The sequence below is a fragment of the Mercenaria mercenaria genome, chromosome 14 (genome assembly GCF_021730395.1).
Source record: "Mercenaria mercenaria strain notata chromosome 14, MADL_Memer_1, whole genome shotgun sequence".
Classification (NCBI taxonomy): domain Eukaryota; kingdom Metazoa; phylum Mollusca; class Bivalvia; order Venerida; family Veneridae; genus Mercenaria; species Mercenaria mercenaria.
The window spans coordinates 11995895-12014677 of record NC_069374.1 but is presented as its reverse complement, the minus strand read 5'-3'; the positions used below and the strand labels follow the sequence as shown (position 1 = coordinate 12014677).

Below are 18783 nucleotides of genomic sequence, written 5' to 3'. Positions count from 1 at the left end.
CAAAAGATAGAGAAAAATCGCTCAATAATTGGATCGGAAAGCAGAGCAAAATGTTTTCAGTCTTTAGCATAAGTTCGAATTGACAAATTTTCACTAAAGTCTGTATATAGCAAGCAAGAAGGTTATTCAATAAAGTTGACTTGAACACAGTTTAATATAACCATGGTATGATATAAACAATAAATTAGTAAAATTTAAAACAGAGAAATAAATTCAGTACAATACCTCTCAATAATATTGAAATATTACCACGAAGCTTTCTAGTATTTGGGGCCGCTTGATGTAATTTCAACTACACGGTTACTAAAATAGATGAAAACCAGTTTTCGGCCAACAACTTTAGCTTGTAATGACATCACGGTGAGGATGCGTACACCGGATACTGCCATTAAGTGATAAGGTATTTTCCAAAAACGTGATTATTTTTCGTCAACAAGGTAAGTAAAACCCCGATTTACTATTGTATTTTACTACTACAGAAGAAAAGAGCATTACTTTTCATAACTAGATACTGTGTATATGATCTCACAAGCGAAAAATGAGTCAATCTTAAGTAGAAATGCTAAAGTTTGTGATAAAAAGACAATTTTATCATTTGATAAATGCATGCCGTAAACACATTTGTCCCGATACCATAACCTATTTGCATTGTATGGAAAATTTGAATCGTAAGATTTATTTAGTTATATACAAAGAAAAAATGTGCAAAATTTCAGCTTTGTAAATGTTCAAATCACGGAGAAATCGGTGATAAATGAGCGCCGATGGTGTACTGTGTATTGAGTTTTCAAAGTAATATGTGTACTGTGTATTGCAGTTTGGTGTACTGAGTATTGATATTGAAAAACGTGCATATTTTCAACATTTATAGTAATTAGATAGACAAGGCATGTAATTCCATTGGCCCAAATGATGGAATGTCTTTTTCTGTTTGCAGATGACATTAGACTTCACAGCGAAAATAACAAGCACCAGTTTGAACACTGATATAACAACTTACAATTACAGCGGCATGCCAATAGTGACTCCGAGAAACTGTCTAAAGACTAGCCATTGCCAAGCAATGACGCAGCCGCAAGTTCAGCCGTAAAGTTTTATAATAATGTTACACAGGATATGATGACGACAAGTGTGGAAAAGGTCCCCCCTTATAAGAAGAGCAAACATGAAAATGTGTTATCCTTTCGCCTTCATACTACAAAGAGACATAAACCTTGGTCAATAGACGACCTTTATCGATTATGGTGTCACTATAGTTCAAAGGTCAATATCGTAGGGGCTTTGAACTTTTAATGTGGTTTCTCCTCAATAACCTGAGACTCATTTGACGTAGAACCTTCGAACTAGTTTCACTTGAAATTTTCTTAAAATAATATAGTTAAAGCTATTTTTATTGGTTTAAATGCATTGTTCTGAAAGGTAATAAGCTCACCACTTGCTTCATACGAAACAAAATGGGTGTCATATGCACTGAGCAATTTGTGTTAAAAGTAGGAGGAAACAGTGCCATGTGTTATTCTTGAAATAGTTTTTGCACACTTCATTTGCAAGATATATGTCATTTCTTTGCAAGCAGTTCGTTATCACTTTTATGTGATCAACTTCCCTTTGACCAAAATAGTATATTTATTGTCAAGGTCAACTTCGAACTATAACAAATGACTGGGAACTGACCTGAAGATCATTTCGATTTTTTTCATGTATTCAAACTGTTGAATGTCAAATGTTTATGATCTTTGGTTTAAACATATCTATTCCCAACAATATACATAACTATATTTATATACTAACATTACAAGTACAGTTGGTGGAAAGGAACGAAAGACAAATCTTACGGAGTTCTTCTACTATCTTATTATTATCTTTGATATTTTATGAATTTGTGTTTACGTTTCAACTTTGTTTAATAAATATTTCAATGTACATGACTTTTTGTTCTTTATCAAAGTAAAACATGGCTTTTACAATATTACTTGTGAAATAATGTTTGGTAAGATAAATCTGTCACAACAGAACCTATTTCAGTATCAATGCCCAATCTTATGTGGAAGTAATGTACACTCATCACATTTATGCAGTAACTAGCTGCTTCTTTTAATGTCAATAAGTATTTGTCTGTCTTGCATTCTCTTTCCTCTTAATTTAGCGTCAGAAATGCGGTCTCTGTTATGCAAGCAGTTGTAAAATCATTGGAAGAATCATTATAAGCCTGCTCTTCAAAACAACTTGCAGTCTTCACTATACCTCATATTAACCAAGTTGTCGATGAAACATTTTGCGACGTCAAGAAATATAGGAAACTATAAAATCAGTTAAAGAAAACGTTTCTTGGCAAACAAACTGATTACAGGCTATTTATTCATCCATCTATTTTGTCACATTCTTTCATAGACTGTATAACAATACTCTCTGAAAACCTTGTCTGTCCATGGAATTGCACTCTGTGTAACATTGAAAGTTCCATGTACACCGCCGTGTATGTGTTTCTAGCTTATATTTTTGTACTGATAGCATTGTGTAAATGTTGAGTTCTGCTAGATGGCGTGGTAGGAAGTATACATTTCCACTGCCGTCAGTGAACAGGCTCCTCACCATTTGCCCAAATCAAAGGTTTCTTTCTGTTGCAAATTGGTCCCTTTTGTAAGAGGGTTCCTTTTTGAAACAAGTATGTTAATATTTTCTGAATCAACAGTATTTTTTCTTTTTTTTCTCTCCGCATATGTCTGGTGCTATCTTGTAATTTACATTTTTTTGCGGTTTTGGTCGTTAGCGTACTATAATATTCTCGTCATTTGGGTGGTGTTCAAGAAAATGACATACAATGGCCTTAAATTCGTTCGTCGAGCCAGCCATAAACACACATAAACAAGTTGGATCTGCAACGAAAAAAAATCACAATATAGTATTTATTAGTAGGGCCGGGCTTTCTGCTAGATATTGAGAGTAAGTCTTAGTGGCGTCCCAATGCAAAAGTTTAAAATATACCTTTAACTGTTTTTGAGATAATTCGTGTAATATCAACTTAAACAATGCTCAATGGAAGAATAGAAAATATAAATACATTTACAACTGGTAAGCATAACAAAAAAAAAATATTACCCTCTGTTGCACTATGGTGACTGAGAGTTACGTTTAGAGATTATTACGTGAATTACAACAGAGTAAACGCTATAAATATCAATGTAAAACATCATGTATCTTCAGAGCTAAAGAAATTACTGTTTTGTACTTTGAAAAGGAAATTATAATGTACATTTTGCAAGATTAATTGTAGGAAACTCAGCGATAATGTAAACAATACACAGTACAGTAAAATGTGATACAAGTCAATACACAGTACACCATCAACGCTCATTTATCATCGATTTCTCCGTCATTTGAACATTTACAAAGCTGAAATTTTGTACATGTTTTCTTTGTATGCAGCTAAATAAATCATACCATTCAGAATTTTTATCACAAGACAATAAGTGACGGTATCGGGAGAAATGTGTCCTCGACCTGCATTTATCAGATGATAAAGTTGCCATTTTATCACAAATTTTAGCGTTTCTTCATAAGATTGACTCATTTTACGCTTGTGAGAGCATATACACAGTATCTAGTTATTAAAAACAATGCTCTTTTCTTCTATAGTAGTATAATACGATAGTAAATAGGTGTTTTACTTACCATGTTGACGAAAAATAAACACGTTTTCGGAAAATACCTTATCACTAAATGGCAATATCCGGTGTACGCATCCTCACCGTGAACATATTATCCGCCAAACATGGTATATAACATGCTTATATTAAGACCGATTTTGTGACTTTATTTGAAGCCGCTGTTTTTTTTGAAGCTGACTTGTTCCGAAATTTATGTTTTGAGAAATCCCCCGTGTTTTGACCAAAGTACCTAGTACGTCTACCTTTACATTTACATCTACGTGTCCGTTGTAAAGGTCTATTTATACTCACATGTCTTCAGAATAAAGAGTAGTATTCCAAAAGAAGCAAGCATTTTCATCGCTGTTCAGTTCAACAGTTTTAAGATTTATCCGCAACCACGCGCCCGACAAGAAAACTTCCTGTTTTAAAATGTCTACTCCTTTATTTGACGAACACACTCAGGCTTTTGAAATTTATGATCGATACGATCTCATAATAAATTTAATGTGCATATTACAGTTACGTCGTAATACTTATTTCAAACTTATTTGTTTCACACTAGCTGAAGAAAGAACGCTTAAAATTTAAGTAAAATACTTTCAATGACCCTACTTTCTGGATTTTTTTTTCAGGAAGCGCACGAGTACGGGTTTGCGAAGATTTTTGTCTTATGTCGCTCTCAGTGAGATTCAAACACGATCTTGTTACGCTCTATCCCCCATCTCCGAAATAAACAGCATATCCCTCCCCGCTCACCCTTCAAATCATTATGTGAATTACCATCGCGTGTTGATTTCATAGATCGAGAAAACAAACACTTCATTGCGTAAAAGTAGAATTCATTCGTGCTCAACTTTATATTTTGAACGGATATAGCACACACGCAAAACGAGACCTGTCTTCGATCAGGACAACATCTGGATATCAATTTTAGATTGAATGACATTTCTGAGTATTGTGGACTTCCTGGTATGACTTTGCTTTGTGTTTACCAAACAGGTAATTATGAATTGAATGTGTAAGGGAAGTTAAAAATCGCTTAAAAGTTAGGGATGTTCTATTCTGAATCATTATTATTCAACCAAAGTAAAAAAATAGTGCATGTATATATAAAGTGTGAATATATGTATTTCCGTCTTACAAAAACTACAGTTTGATACATCTTAACTATAACCGGTTTTTTTAAGATCTAGATATAAACTATATATCATTCTAAAGGTCTCCGAGGGAGGTAGTTGAATATTTTGACATTTCCAAATACCTTTAATAATGTTAACTTTAAAGCCAAAGATAAGAGAAATCAGGAGAAAACCCTTGTTACGGAAAAGGTAAATCAAACAGTAGATTAAGAATATCGGTGTGTTAAAATGCGCTCAAGCATAAGTTTTCTTCAATAGAATTTATATCTTGTTTCAAGTTAAATACACTGGCGTAACCGACGTGTGATATTTTTTGTATTATATAATCACGCTTAATCCCTACGAACTTGTTCTGCTAAAATGTATGTAATTTCAGAAGCTTTGCATTATATGTTTTCATAGTTATCTTTGTGTAGTTGCATAGGACTGATCGATGTTAACCTACCCGTCCTCCGTTATCACCGATACAATACATCAATGACTTCCTCTCATTTTTTATCAAGAAAAATGGGGTATGATGAAAAGTAAATATGCCAAAAATAAATGGCCACCGGATTAATAATGTTGTTTTTTATCTGTATTTCTATTTTAGCTCCCTGAGCACAAAGTGCTGTGGATGAGCTATTGTGATCGCTCGCAGTCCGTCGTCCGTCCGTCCACACTTGTCTTCAGGTAACATCTACTCTGAAATTTATGGTCAAAATTACTTCAATCTTGGTCAGTAGGATCAAGCCGTAGTCCTTTATCAAGTTTGTTCAAATGTTTTAGAGTTAAAATAGAAAAAAAAGACATTTAAATGATTTCTTCTCATTAACCGCTGATGAATCTTCATCAAACTTGATTAAGCATCATTACGAGGTCCTCTCCAAAACTTGTTCAAATTGGGGCATTTCACCATTTTTAGATGCTCCATATCCTTAGGACACCGGGCACATTTTCATACAATCTCGCCAGGCATAGGTATGTTTTTGACAACACAGAAAATGACGTCACTCGACATTCAGCTATTTTCCGAAAGTAAAGAAAATGAAAGTAGACAGGCTAAACTTGAAAATGAAAGACGCATTTGCATTGGTCGATAGTCAGGGGTCACGCGCAGGGGTCACCTCGTCTAAATGTATATGTACTTCGTTTTTTTTTTAATTTGATAATGGGAAGTCAATTTTCAGCAATTTCTAACGATTTGAAAATACCTGGGCTTTAGCACGACATGTCAGCTTTTCATCTAGGAAAAAATAGTTGAACTCGGAATAAACACAAATCCAACAGGGGTCCGTAACGGATCAAGGGTATATAGAGATTTTTGGAACTTCGTCAAATAGTTCAAAAGGTCCTTTTTGATGTTGTCTGAAAGCGTAAGGTAAAGTATTTCCTTATTTGAGAGCTGCAGATCTAGAAATGAATTTCGTGTAATAAATGTTGATTGTACGGAAGCATGAAAGGGCCATCAGACGCTAATACGTATTATTAAGTTAAAAGGTGCGGAAAGGATAACTTGTTCAAACGGGAGCACTTGACCCCTTTTAGGGACCGAAAGGCCTAAAATTAGAAATACCTGTAAATGACTTCTACTCTTGAACTGCCTGACGGATCTTCCTCAAACTTGAACTGTAGCATCATTATAAGGTTTTCCCCCAAACATATTCAAATGGGGAGCTTGGCCCCTTTAGAAGCCACTAGACCTAAAAAAAGAAATACCTTTAAATGACTTCTTCTCATGAACCAATTTATAGATCGTCATCAAATTTAGTATGTAACATCACTATAAAGTCCTCCCCCTCCACCCCCCCCCCCCCCCCCCAATTGTGTTCAAATAGTGGCACTTGGCCCCTTTTGGGCAACTAGGGCTAAACATAGAAATACCTAGAAAGGATATCTTCTCATGGACTGCTTGATAGATCTTCATCAAACTTGGTCTGTAGCATAAGTCCCAGATTTATTCGAATAGGGGCACCCGGTACCTTTAAACTAGAGCCAAAAAATAGAATTGCCTTTAAACGACTTCAGTTTATGAACCCCTGGATGGATCTTTACTAAGCTTGGTCTCTAGCATCATCGTTAGGTCCTCTACCAAACTTGTTCATATTGGGGAATTCAGCATCCTTTAAGGGGATTCTACAGCTAAATATACAAATATCTTTAAACAACTTCTTCTCATGCACAGCAGGATGCGTCTCCATCAAACTTGGTCGAGATCTGTAGCCATTTTAAAAAAATACCTTCCAAAAAAAACCCCAGCCTGCTCCAGTTGTCTGTGTGTGTAGTTTCCATCCAATAGTAGTAGTAGAACCATGTAGTGTTTGAACTGTTTGTCATCTGTCACACTATCGTAATTATCAACTTCTACTGCCTCTGGAACTTTCGACGTCTGGAGCATATTATGATCCTCTTCCAAAGTTGCACACTTTCCAGCTTGTTTAAACTCTGAAATTCAGGTGAGCGATACATTGCCATCTTGGTCCTCCCTTTAAATAATCTGAAAAGTTTGAACACTCATAAACACAGCTCGAGTTTTTGGGGTAACGAACACTTTAAGTTTCTAAAAGATCAGTAAACCAGTCTATACGTTTCTATAAATCATGTGATAGTAACCACTGAAAAAAAAGTTTCAATAAAATCAATCAATATAAAAACTTGGTGGACATCTACAAAACAATGCAACACATATTATTATGACAGATACATTTCATCATTAAATCCTAATTTTCAAAATTAAGTAAGTCTAGGTCAGATTCTAAAATGTACAAATATTATATAATATACAGTCGATCGCTGGTTTTAATTTTTATTGTCGACTTTTCACATACTCGTTCAAACACCCGATATGATTAAACAGATAAGTTTTAAACCGCCTTCAATTGTACCATTTCAAAACCACTGGCGTGAATCACAGGCTTGCAAGCGTTTAATTGAAAATGCAAAATATTACGATATAAACAGTGTGCGCACTTGCAATTTAGCTGATGCGAGCACACTTTGTGGATAACTATACCTTTTCTATTGACTGAGCTGTGAAAAGTCAGCCAGTTTTATACACACATACATTTTGTGTGCTTCCTTTTCTTTTTGCTTATTTTTTCTCCTTATTCAAACGAGCACCATATATTTGTGAGTTTCAAAGCGTTTAATCGTAAATGCAAACCAGTAAAGTGCAGTAATAGATGTAACCAGTGTGCACAGTTACAATTTAACAGACTATTGATTGAGCTGCGAAAAATCGACTTACAGTTTGTGTGTGTCCTTCTCTTTTCACTCTAATTTTCTCTTTATTCATTGGATGGGCATAAATTTGTGAATCTCGAATGGTGAAAGTAGAATATATCATTGTGTGTACCCATTGTATCTATGGTAACTTTGTTCTGGATGTATATAATACTCCTGTGTTAATGGCATGTGAAAATGTGTGTTACAATAATTTGCGAAATTAAGTATCGCTAAACTTTGTACTTTAAAAAAGCAACCATCGTCGCACTATTCAAAGAGAACATTTCCATTTTTATTCAGTGCCTGTAAGCTTTCCAAATTCTGTTTTTTACGTTATTCTTCCTTGTTTTGTGTATATGTTTCTCGAAGACACTGTGTAAGTTGTTATACGTAGTGTACTACAAATGAATTGTATAAGATACTGCACGAAATCGTTTCCAGTTTCAACATTTTGACTTCCAAATTGGATGATACTTCTGTTTTCCATTATACTGTACCTGAGAAGTTTTTCGTTTTATTCACGGTGAAGATTCACGCCCTTGGTGAGAAGATTTCCACACAAACGAAATGTAGTGACACTTTGAAATACAAGCATAAAACTTTTGATAATACTAGTAGCGTATTTTTGCAAGAATGATAGATGTAAAATTTGATCGAATTTCAAAAATATTAATGATTTTCAACAAAAATGACACCTTTGAAGATTAATTCACAAAAATACATGCTTTTCCAATTATTTCCTTAATCAAGCACCATGCCAGATATGTTGGTTGATGGCGTATCTGAACAACTTGGAGACAGCATGGTGTATTTGGAGCCAGAAATCGTAGATAAAGACAAATCAAACAATGTCATGATTGAAATTTCAGAAAATGACGAGGAGGCAGGACAAAGAAGTTGTAGAAACATTTTTGTCATTTTCTGATCATGGCCATGTACAGGGTTTTATATATTTTTCATTAAGTGTAACTTCGAGAGTGTAAGTCATATTGTATCGCAATTATTTCTGGACGTGGTTTTGATTTCATAAATGTTATTTTTTACATTCTACAAGAAAGAAAACCCTATATCCTTTCCGCAGCCTTAACGTACTAAAACGTATTAGCGTCTGATGGCCCTTTCACGCTTCCGTAGAAACAACATTTATTACACGAAACATATTTTGAAAATATTTCTGAAATGGCTAGGTCTGCAGCTCTCAAATACGGTTATATCTTACATCTGAGGCATATACTGACACTCTCAGACAACATCAAAAATGACATTTTGAGCGATTTGATGAAGTTCCAAAATTATCAACGTACCCTTGGTCCGTTACGGACCCCTGTGGGATTTCTGTTTATCCAGAGCTCAAATATGTTTTCATAGATTAAAAGCTGACATGCTGTACTAAAGCCCAGGTAATTTCAATTCGTAATAAAGTGCTGAAAATTGGCTCCCCAATAGCAAAAAAAAAAGAGAAAAAAAGAAGAAGTCCACGCGCATACATTTAGACGGGGTGACCTCTGCGCGTGACCCCTGACTATCTACGAATCAAAATGCGGCTTTCGTTTTCAAGTTTAGCATTTCTACTTTCATTTTATTTACTTCCGGAAATAGCTGAAGGTCGAGTGACGTCATTCTCTGTGTTGTCAAAAACATACATATGCCTGGCGAGATAGCAAAAATATGTGCTGGCCGTCCTAAGGTTAGGCCTATTACAGAAATCATTTTTTATCTAAAAATCAGTGCTTTTTCGACATTTTTAACACGTCTGTACGAAAACTGACGTTTGAGACAAAAATGGCTAAACTAAAATGCATTTTAGGAAATCTGTATATCCTTTCTGCAGCCTTAACGTACTAAAACGTATTAGCGTCTGATGGCCCTTTCACGCTTCCGTAGAAACAACATTTATTACACAAAACCCTAGGCCATTTTGAAAATATTTCGAAATGTCTAGGTCTGCAGCTCTCAAATATGGTTTATATCTTACATTGAGGCATATACTGACCTCAGAAAACATAAAAAAATGACATTTTGAGCGATTTGATGAAGTTCCAAAATTATCAATTTTACCCTTGGTCCGTTAGGGAAACCCGTGGGATTTCTGTTTATCCAGAGCCAAATATTTTTCAAAGATTAAAAGCTGACATGCTGTACTAAAGCCCAGGTAATTTCAATTCGTAATAAAGTGCTGAAAATTGGCTCCCCAATAGCAAAAAAAAATGCGGCTTTCGTTTTCAAGTTTAGCATTTCTACTTTCATTTTATTTACTTCCGGAAATAGCTGAAGGTCGAGTGACGTCATTTTCTGTGTTGTCAAAAACATACATATGCCTGGCGAGATTGCATAAATATGTGCTGGCCGTCCTAAGGATATAGTGTCCAAGTGGCGTCAGTCTCACATTTTAAAATTTCGCGAGGTCGATTCCTGTAGAGGGCTTGTTGTCGTTATCTTCTACCAGGAAACGGACTCTAGAGTGGTTCTATAAGCCGTCGGCATGGTGCTGAAGCTTTAACCTGCTAAATACCTATTACAGGGGCGTAGCTGGGCATACGCCGATACGCCTGTGCGTACAATTAAATTCGACACCGGGGAAATGAAAAAGTGTGGAAAAAATGCAATGAAATTTAAAGCCTAAAGGGAGTTAGGCGGCTGTTTCAAGTTCTTCGTTTAACAATATCATCTGCAAGAGATTTATCATATTCATTTTTGGAATAGATTTATTTGTTCCTGTAATTATCTTCGAAGGGTAAGGGTATATTCTTTGCAAGCATAAGGCACAGCAACTACAGCCAGAGCCACACATCGCCAAATAGGCCCGCCTTCTGCGGATGTCTCTAAATTGCTTTTTTTACTTTTAGCATGTGTAAATGTTGAGTTCTGCTCACCCGGGGCTAGAGGGCGTGGACGGTAGCATGCATTTCCACTACCGTCCATGAACAGGCTCAATCAAAGCGATCCTGCAATATTTTCGTTTTTGTCGTGTTGAGCGACCTGTGAAGTTTCCACTTTTTCTATTTAAATAGAAACACAGACGCACACATGCACGCACGCACACAAACAGACAGTGGTGGCAAAAAGAACACTATTGGCACTGCCCAGGAACGGGCAGTGGTAACAACTTCGATATTTGTTTTCATTCTAAATTATATAAAGAAACAATTTTATTGATGAAAGCTGGTCCTAGTTTTTCCCCCAGGTTCTCCTTGCAACGGAACCAACGACCTTCCGTAAGCCAGCTGGATGGTTTTTTTCGTAGAAGAATAACGCCCGAGTGAGGCTCAAACCCCAAACATCTATGTCAAGTTAGTGACCTTAACCACTCGGCCATAGAGGCCCGGATAAAACATTGGTATTCAAAGCATGCAAAGGGAGAACAAAAAAAGCACTTAATATAACATCAATATCGAAGTGTAATTCAATCTAGATCCGGATCCGAAATATTAAAGCAATTTACGCAGTTTGAATTTTTCGTTTGCAAAAATTAGATGTGGTTTACATTTTCTAGGAAAAGTTTACTTTCGTGTGAGAAAGATATATCAATGTTCATTTGATAAAATCGGATACATTCGCAATTTATGGGTAGACGCATTTATAAAAAAAACTGTCAAAATGCGGATGCAGAAGTCATGCATGAAAATTAAACATTGCGATGATTTCAAAACCGATAACAACACAAACTAGAATACCCTTACACAATCCAATCGGGACTCTCTCTCTCTCTCTCTCTCTCTCTCTCTCTCCTACCCCGTACTCGCATCATCTCTGTTTGGCTCATAGTTATGCTGGTCGTCTATCTGGCGTACAGTTGAAAATCGTCCAGGTACGCCCCTGCTATTATAATAATGGAATGGTCTTTCATTCAATTTGGTCAAGTACCATTTATTATTTGAAGGGGTTCACTAAAAATTTTACTGACTGAATAGCGAACAGTGCGGGACCAAGATCAGCCTGGTCGCAAAGGCAGAAACACTTGCCGCCAGCAGGCTAAAGGTTAATAATCAAACGTTAAGTGACTTTTACTGAAAAGATGAAAAATAATGAAGGATTTGAAGGGTAAAATTTTCTCTCGATCTGTAAAGTAAAACAAGTCTGTGGAATCTTTGGGCTTAAAAATATGTAAAGTCAAGTATGAATAACGACTTGACTTTCAAAACAGCAGACTTAAGTGCCATGTGACTGTCGTAAAAGAGAACAAGTACATTCATTATTATTATTAGGTTAGACTCTGGGATCATCTTTCATTCTTATGTCTTTTGCTAGGGCCGCCGTTATGGATGCGCACATTACCACCTATGAATAGACTCAGTTAAACCGATTTTTATAAATTTTGCTTGCTAACAAAAAATGTTAAAACTATTACAACACCCAGTATTTTTAAACAGTGTTACCGTCTGATGGTTTTTCAGAAGTCGCCCATACATGAACTTTTGGGTGATTATGGCTGGTCCTTTAGGTTCGTTTACATCATTCACCGTGTTTTTAAATTACAGTGTTCCGCTTAGGCGGTGCTAGGGGGATATTTATAACAATTCATCAACAGACACAATTTAACTATCAGCAGTTATTTTTCGAAGGGGCGTTCTGTGCTTCAAAGAGATCTTCATATAGATTTGTTTTTACTATTTACACGTTAAGATTCAACTTTTTAAATTTATTACCTGTTTTGTTTCCTTAAAATGTCTCTACATAACACTGATTTCAGTTAGCATATTTTGTTGACCTGTTTTATACGTTAGCCTGCTAGCGCAAGTGGTTTTGCCTTTGCCACTAGTGCAGACTGATCATGGTCTGCACTGTTCACTATTCAGTCAGTAAATTTTCAGTGAATACCCCTTTGAATAAGAAGTTGTACTGACTAATTTGAATGATGGGCCAGTCCATTTAAGGAATTTTTGCAGGGTAAAGGCGGACCATAAACACTACGGCCTAGACTAAATCAGCGGATGTGTCTCTTGTGTTGGAGTGTAAGATATCTTACGGTTAATAGGATTTTTCCTTAATTCTAAATTTAATTAGCGTCCTTAAATTTTTAAAAGTCCAGTCCCCAGAGGTAGAAAAACATTTTTACAAAAGCTCTGGTAACGCTACGGAGTCACTTCTATATTAACTTCCTACTCTACCTTTTATACCTCTACGTGCTTCCCGACCCACGGGACTTGGCGGCCAATAACCATGTACGGTAAGTGTAGAAGAGATGTGCAAATTACCTACAGTTAACTGGTAGATGAGATATGTACAACCAAAAAGTAATGACTGAAAACTTAAACTTTAAAACGCTTTGTTATGTTTTGTTTTACAAAAAAAATAACAACAACCCAAAAACATGTTTTGTAAGAACTCTTTACATTGAGCAGATAAAGTATAGAATAATACAAAAGGTCAGTAAAGTAATTTAGATATTTAATTAGATATGATGGACAATTAATTCGCTTTATTTTATAATTTGAAATGAAACAAGAACTCTTTGGGGTTTAAGTAACTGTATATGTTTTGTTCAAATAAACATTATAATTAAACATTTCTTTTTTGATGAAAATTTGTAACAGAGTCAGCGGAAATGATAGAATTAGTAAAATTTGTACACAAAAATGTTGAATTAGAATATCACTTTTACTATGCTGTCGTTTACATTCTGAATATGAAACACATCTATGAACAAGTTTTTTTTCAAGTAATAAATGCAAACGAACGGTGACGATAAGATATAATTGCAGCTACGTAAATTTCTATATTTGCCTAACGATCTAGTGTTAAAGTAAATAAATGTAAGAAAACGTAACATTTATACTCGTACTGTTTCTGCAGTATAAATATTTCAAGTGTTCTTTATGTATGAATGAGTTGTCGAAGAAAATGCAATAAAATATGAACGATTTATAGTTTATGCGCACTATACCCGTATCTCGATTGTAAGAAGGTGACAAAATTTAATGATTTTTTGTTAGGGAAGTGTAAATTTCATACTGCTCATTAAAAAATACACATTTATATGTACATCATTTTCCTTCTTTTGTTCACAAATTGTTTTACTTTGTCAATGAATTATCTAACCTACTAGCAATATACAGTCAAAACCTGTGTTAGAAGTCACATGTACACAGAGACCACCTGGCCTTAAAAAGTCACTGATTTCTTCGATTTATAGGTGGTCATTTTTAGACAGGCTTTACAGTGATAAGTTCTTTTTTTCTTGCTATCTCTCTGCACAATCCAGTTCATTTCTGTGTTTGTTTAGTTACACTCTCATTCGGCGGTGGAGGGATTTGGCTCGAAATTGGGCACTTGTTGGTCGTATCCAGTCTGGTTCACGTTCCTTGCTTGATTAGGGTTTGGTGATGAATTGTGGGGATTCTTGTTTGGTCGTAGCCGACATGGTGTTGATTAGTTACAAAACAGATCCTGTAAAATCACACATGTTCAAAATATTTTCAAATTATTATTTTTCGTTACACTCGACAAAGTGTGTATTTATGTAAATTTAATGGCAAGTAAACGTTTTACATTTAAAAAAGGAAACGTATTTATAATTTATGTTAGTATACCGAAGTTATTAAATTTTAATGACTTCAAAAAAGGTTTCTTAGCATTTAATTCCATATAGTTTTCAAAGAAATTATTATTCTGTCCGAATTGGAAGCGCCCATTACTTTTGTTTGTAAAGCGGTTGAAAACTGAAAGATTGTAATCTGCCGAAAACACTACTTAAAACTAAAAAGATGTTTTGGAAGGTTTGTAACAAAGCCTCCATATTGTCAACTTGAATTCCGTGTTTTTGACGTCTTTCTGTAATATCAAACAAAAAAATACGGGACAGAACGAAGAGACAACTGAGTTTCGTTGTGTCAATTTTTATCAACATGATGTTTATTTAGATACTAGTGTTAGTAAGATGTAAGAGAATTATCTTTGATTTTCACTACTATTCGCAATCTAGTATGTTTGAGAATTCAAAACTTTCCCGTGTATTGCATTTGCATTATATCTATTAAATAAAGGTAGTGTGAAATTTTCAAAATATACATTCACATTGTTTTCTGTTCTTCAGCGTCCCCTGATTCTTTAGTCAATGTATTAGTTTGTGTTCTGAACCTATCTGACACATTAATATCCATCTAAACCACAATACGAAAGGAAGTTGAGATAAACAAAATATTCTTCAGCGATACTTGCACACATATATGAAATGTAGAGATTAAATAGGCCGCTGCCCGCTCGTGCACATAAGGCAAGAGGTCGTGAGTTCTATCTGCAAACCAAATAATGTTCTCAATGACGATTTCATGGAAGACCCGACACGTTATTTAAAGAAACTACTAAACAGTTATTTCCACTTCTGATACGTGTATTGGCCTTGTCGATTACTTCGTAGAACATGTTCACCCGTGTATGGATTCCAGAAAACACTGGTCAAATTACCGCCACTGTATCGGTTACTTGACGGTAAAAAATATTACTGTTTGAAAGTGTTGTTTACTTACTTGGGACAGTGACAATAGTTGTTCTTGTACATCGTTGATACCTCCTCACTCGGGCACAGATACAGCAGACTTTCAGAGCCAAGAGAATTATAGTACCTACTACAATCCCTGCAATGGCACCACCAGACCTGAACAATGCAGAATTAAAATTGTAATATGATTTTTTCTTGTTATTGGTGTCCTGTACGTTGTTGTTGCTTTTTATTATTATTATTTTTTGTTTACTCACACTGACACAGTTCATGCCACATAGAAGAAAACAACAGATGCCCAACACTATATTTTTGTATGGTTATTTATTAAGCATATATGTGCGTTTGATGATGTGGCTGTTCTAAACTGGCTACATGAATTGCACGCAACACTGTAAGGCTATTCTGCTAATGACTTAAAGCTTACAATAAGATATATTTTCATTAACAAAAACTGTCAAGCAAGAAATTATTTTTTTAGACCTCAACGGTTTTTTCGTAGTCATACTCACAGTCCGTCCCCACCTTCGCAACACTCGTATTCGCAACAGCTTTCACAGTAAAGGGTTCTTCCATCACTGTAGTAACACTCGTATTCTCTACAAAGAAAATATAACATTAAAATCGTAGAATTGTTATCGTATAATTTTAGAACATATATCAATTTGATATCTGTTTTGTTCTGTTTACTTAAAATATACAGAAAGATCTGCACACACTAAAATACAGTAAAAAGTATCCGTGTCGTGTACTTTCCTACACTGCATAAACTGCAGTAGTGAAAGAAACAGACTCTCTAAAGGCATATGGCAGAACTTTCAGGAAAAAGAAGAATCCAAATTTTTCTGTTTACTTAAAAATACAGAAAGATCTGCACACACTAAAATACAGTAAAAAGTATCCGTGTCGTGTACTTTCCTACACTGCATAAACTGCAGTAGTGAAAGAAACAGACTCTTTAAAGGCACTTTAATGGCAGAACTTTAGGGAAAAAGAAGACTCCAATTTTTTTCCATTTTCAGATAATACATGACATACGAAGCTTAAGGTTTAGTAGTAAATCATCCAGCCACAGAAATATTTGGTAAAAGTACGACATATTTAAATAACAAACAATCTACCTGTCCAATACATATTTTAACGTATTGACACGTACGATACTGGATACTTAAAAAATTAACAAAAGTTGTCTCCCTTTTAAAAAAGAATATCATTTTTTTTTAAGAAATAAAAAACAAACACTTGGAGTAAAATATGTTCAACCAAGCTATTTATAATTTCAGCACTGGAAAATAACTGCAAATGCATCAAGACGAAGATATGTAACAGTTCTGAGAAAATGGCGTAAAACTGTCACTAAGTGTAACGCTTTTTTGCAACTTCCTTTTCCGGAATTAAATGCACATATCATTATATGGACAATCGTTTTGTAGAGAATGATACATGTTTTATATGTTGTTCAATCTATATGTAAAACAATGGTTCTATTATTTATTTTTTCAAAATATGGACCAAATCGTAATCAAGAACATTATACTTCGTGTCATTCAAGTGTGCAATAATGTATCGTAGATCTACTTTAAAAAGTCAGTAGGATATTTACTGTTTCCCTCTTTATCTTAATGACGTTTAATTTTTTGTCATTTATTTCACCTGTGTCTCTCCTTTACGTACATGCTATATTTAGTTTCCCTCAATAAAAATGTCCAAGCGATTATATACATAGTTACATTAGAGGTACTTATGTATAGACATATTTATGGACAATAATATAGATCTATATGACTGATAATGTAAAACAAAATGTAAGATGATATTGCTTTGAAGACTAAATTACTAGAAGTCCAGAATTACTAGCCACTAAAGTATGGTAATGTTCGAAAATTTATACCATACTTTGATCTGTTCAGGCAATGTTCACAAATTTATACCGTATTTTGATTACCGTACGGCGATCTGTCCATACTTTCATTAGTGTAGCGGGACCTATAAATGTAATGTTCACGAATTTATACAATACTCAAACTATTGTAGCGCGATCTGTTCAGAAAATGTTCACAAATTTATACCGTACTTTGATAATGTAGCGGGACCTGTTCAGGCAATGTGGACAAATTTTTACCATACTTTGGTTAGTGTAGCGCGACCTATTAATGTAATGTTCACGAATTTATACAATGCCCCAACTACTGTAGCGCGATCTGTTCAGACAATGTTCACGAATTTATACCATACTTTGATTACTGTAGCGTGATCTGTACTGGAAGTTCTGTACTGGAAGTTAACATCTTTACTTACGCATGACCTGAAAAGATACAATAAAACTAATTACACATAAAAATCCCATGCACATTTGAACAGTCTACTACCCTGAGAATGTAGTTAAGATACATTAGCTATATAACTAGATGAAGACATTTATTGAACAGCGGGAAATAAGGGAGTTTTTCACCGGATTTTCTTCTTAAAAAGATTTTATTTCAAATCATCAAAACATTTGTTTCAAAAATCAAGATCTTTTCAAAGCGGCATTTGACATGCATTTGAGTTTTTCGTAGTGAAAACAAATTTGAAACGCTGACACGCGTTGCAGTTTAAATCCTAAATAAAATGTATGTTCTGTTCTGTTCTGTTCTGTTCTGCAATGCTAGGATTAGAGAATTATTATGCAACTTCAATTCAAAACTTGAATGTTAGAATTGCTAAAGCTATTCTAAAGTTCATGATGGAAGTGACAATGTGACATGCCTCCAGATGATAATAAAATTTTCACAAATACCAAAAACGATAAAAACACATTTATAATATCAAACCCATGGACCTTAACATTCAAACGATTGTTTGCAAAAAAAAAAGTTCCGAAAACGCGTTTAATATTGTGCGATACCTACACGTAAAGATTTAAGTTACGTCCCGCCAAAACCATTAATATGCACCAATGGTTGCCTAAACAATTTCTACTTCCTGTATTCTATACAACTCCTGCCGATAAGGTATTTAATTTGGTAAAACTGATCTCACGAAAATAAGTTTAACGTAACTAGGATATTATATGCTTTTCATTTGCATATTATAGTTGCGCAATTCAATTAAACTGATGCAATCACGAGCTCAAATTTCTTAATTGCAGGTATTGCCAACTGGTGTTTATGACAACAAAAAGAAGCTCAAACGCGAAAAACTAAGTTTATATTTTCAAAAGAGGATTTGTCCCTGAAAAGTCAGCCTTCAGGGACGTACCTGAGCATACGCCTATACACCTGTGCGTACAAATTCGGCACCGTGAAAATTAATAAAGAGGTTAGGTGGCTATTTAAAGTTAATCTTTTCGTTTTTCGAAATATCAGACTGA

The 18783-nt window shown here is 34.8% G+C and overlaps 1 protein-coding gene and 1 long non-coding RNA gene across 3 annotated transcripts in view; both read right to left on the bottom strand.

Moving 5' to 3' along the window:
• LOC128546119 (cysteine and tyrosine-rich protein 1-like) overlaps nt 1-17716 on the bottom strand; it is a 33448-nt gene extending 15732 nt beyond the window's left edge. Inside the window, exons 1-2 of one of the 2 annotated variants that reach the window (XM_045305533.2) lie at nt 15944-17716; nt 15460-15587 (exon numbers count right to left, since the gene is read on the bottom strand). In XM_045305533.2, the coding sequence (XP_045161468.2) occupies nt 15460-15587; nt 15944-16050 (235 nt within the window). In that variant the 5' untranslated portion in view covers nt 16051-17716. Of the gene's footprint in view, nt 1-3959; nt 4329-15459; nt 15588-15943 lie in introns of those variants that run through there. The other variant, XR_008366974.1, reaches the window with a different exon arrangement.
• LOC128548364 (uncharacterized) lies at nt 1407-3951 on the bottom strand. Its single transcript, XR_008366975.1, has 2 exons — nt 3673-3951; nt 1407-2876 (listed from the first exon to the last, which is right to left on the bottom strand). It is a non-coding gene; the product is annotated as an uncharacterized LOC128548364 (long non-coding RNA).
• Nucleotides 17717-18783: the final 1067 nt, after the last annotated feature.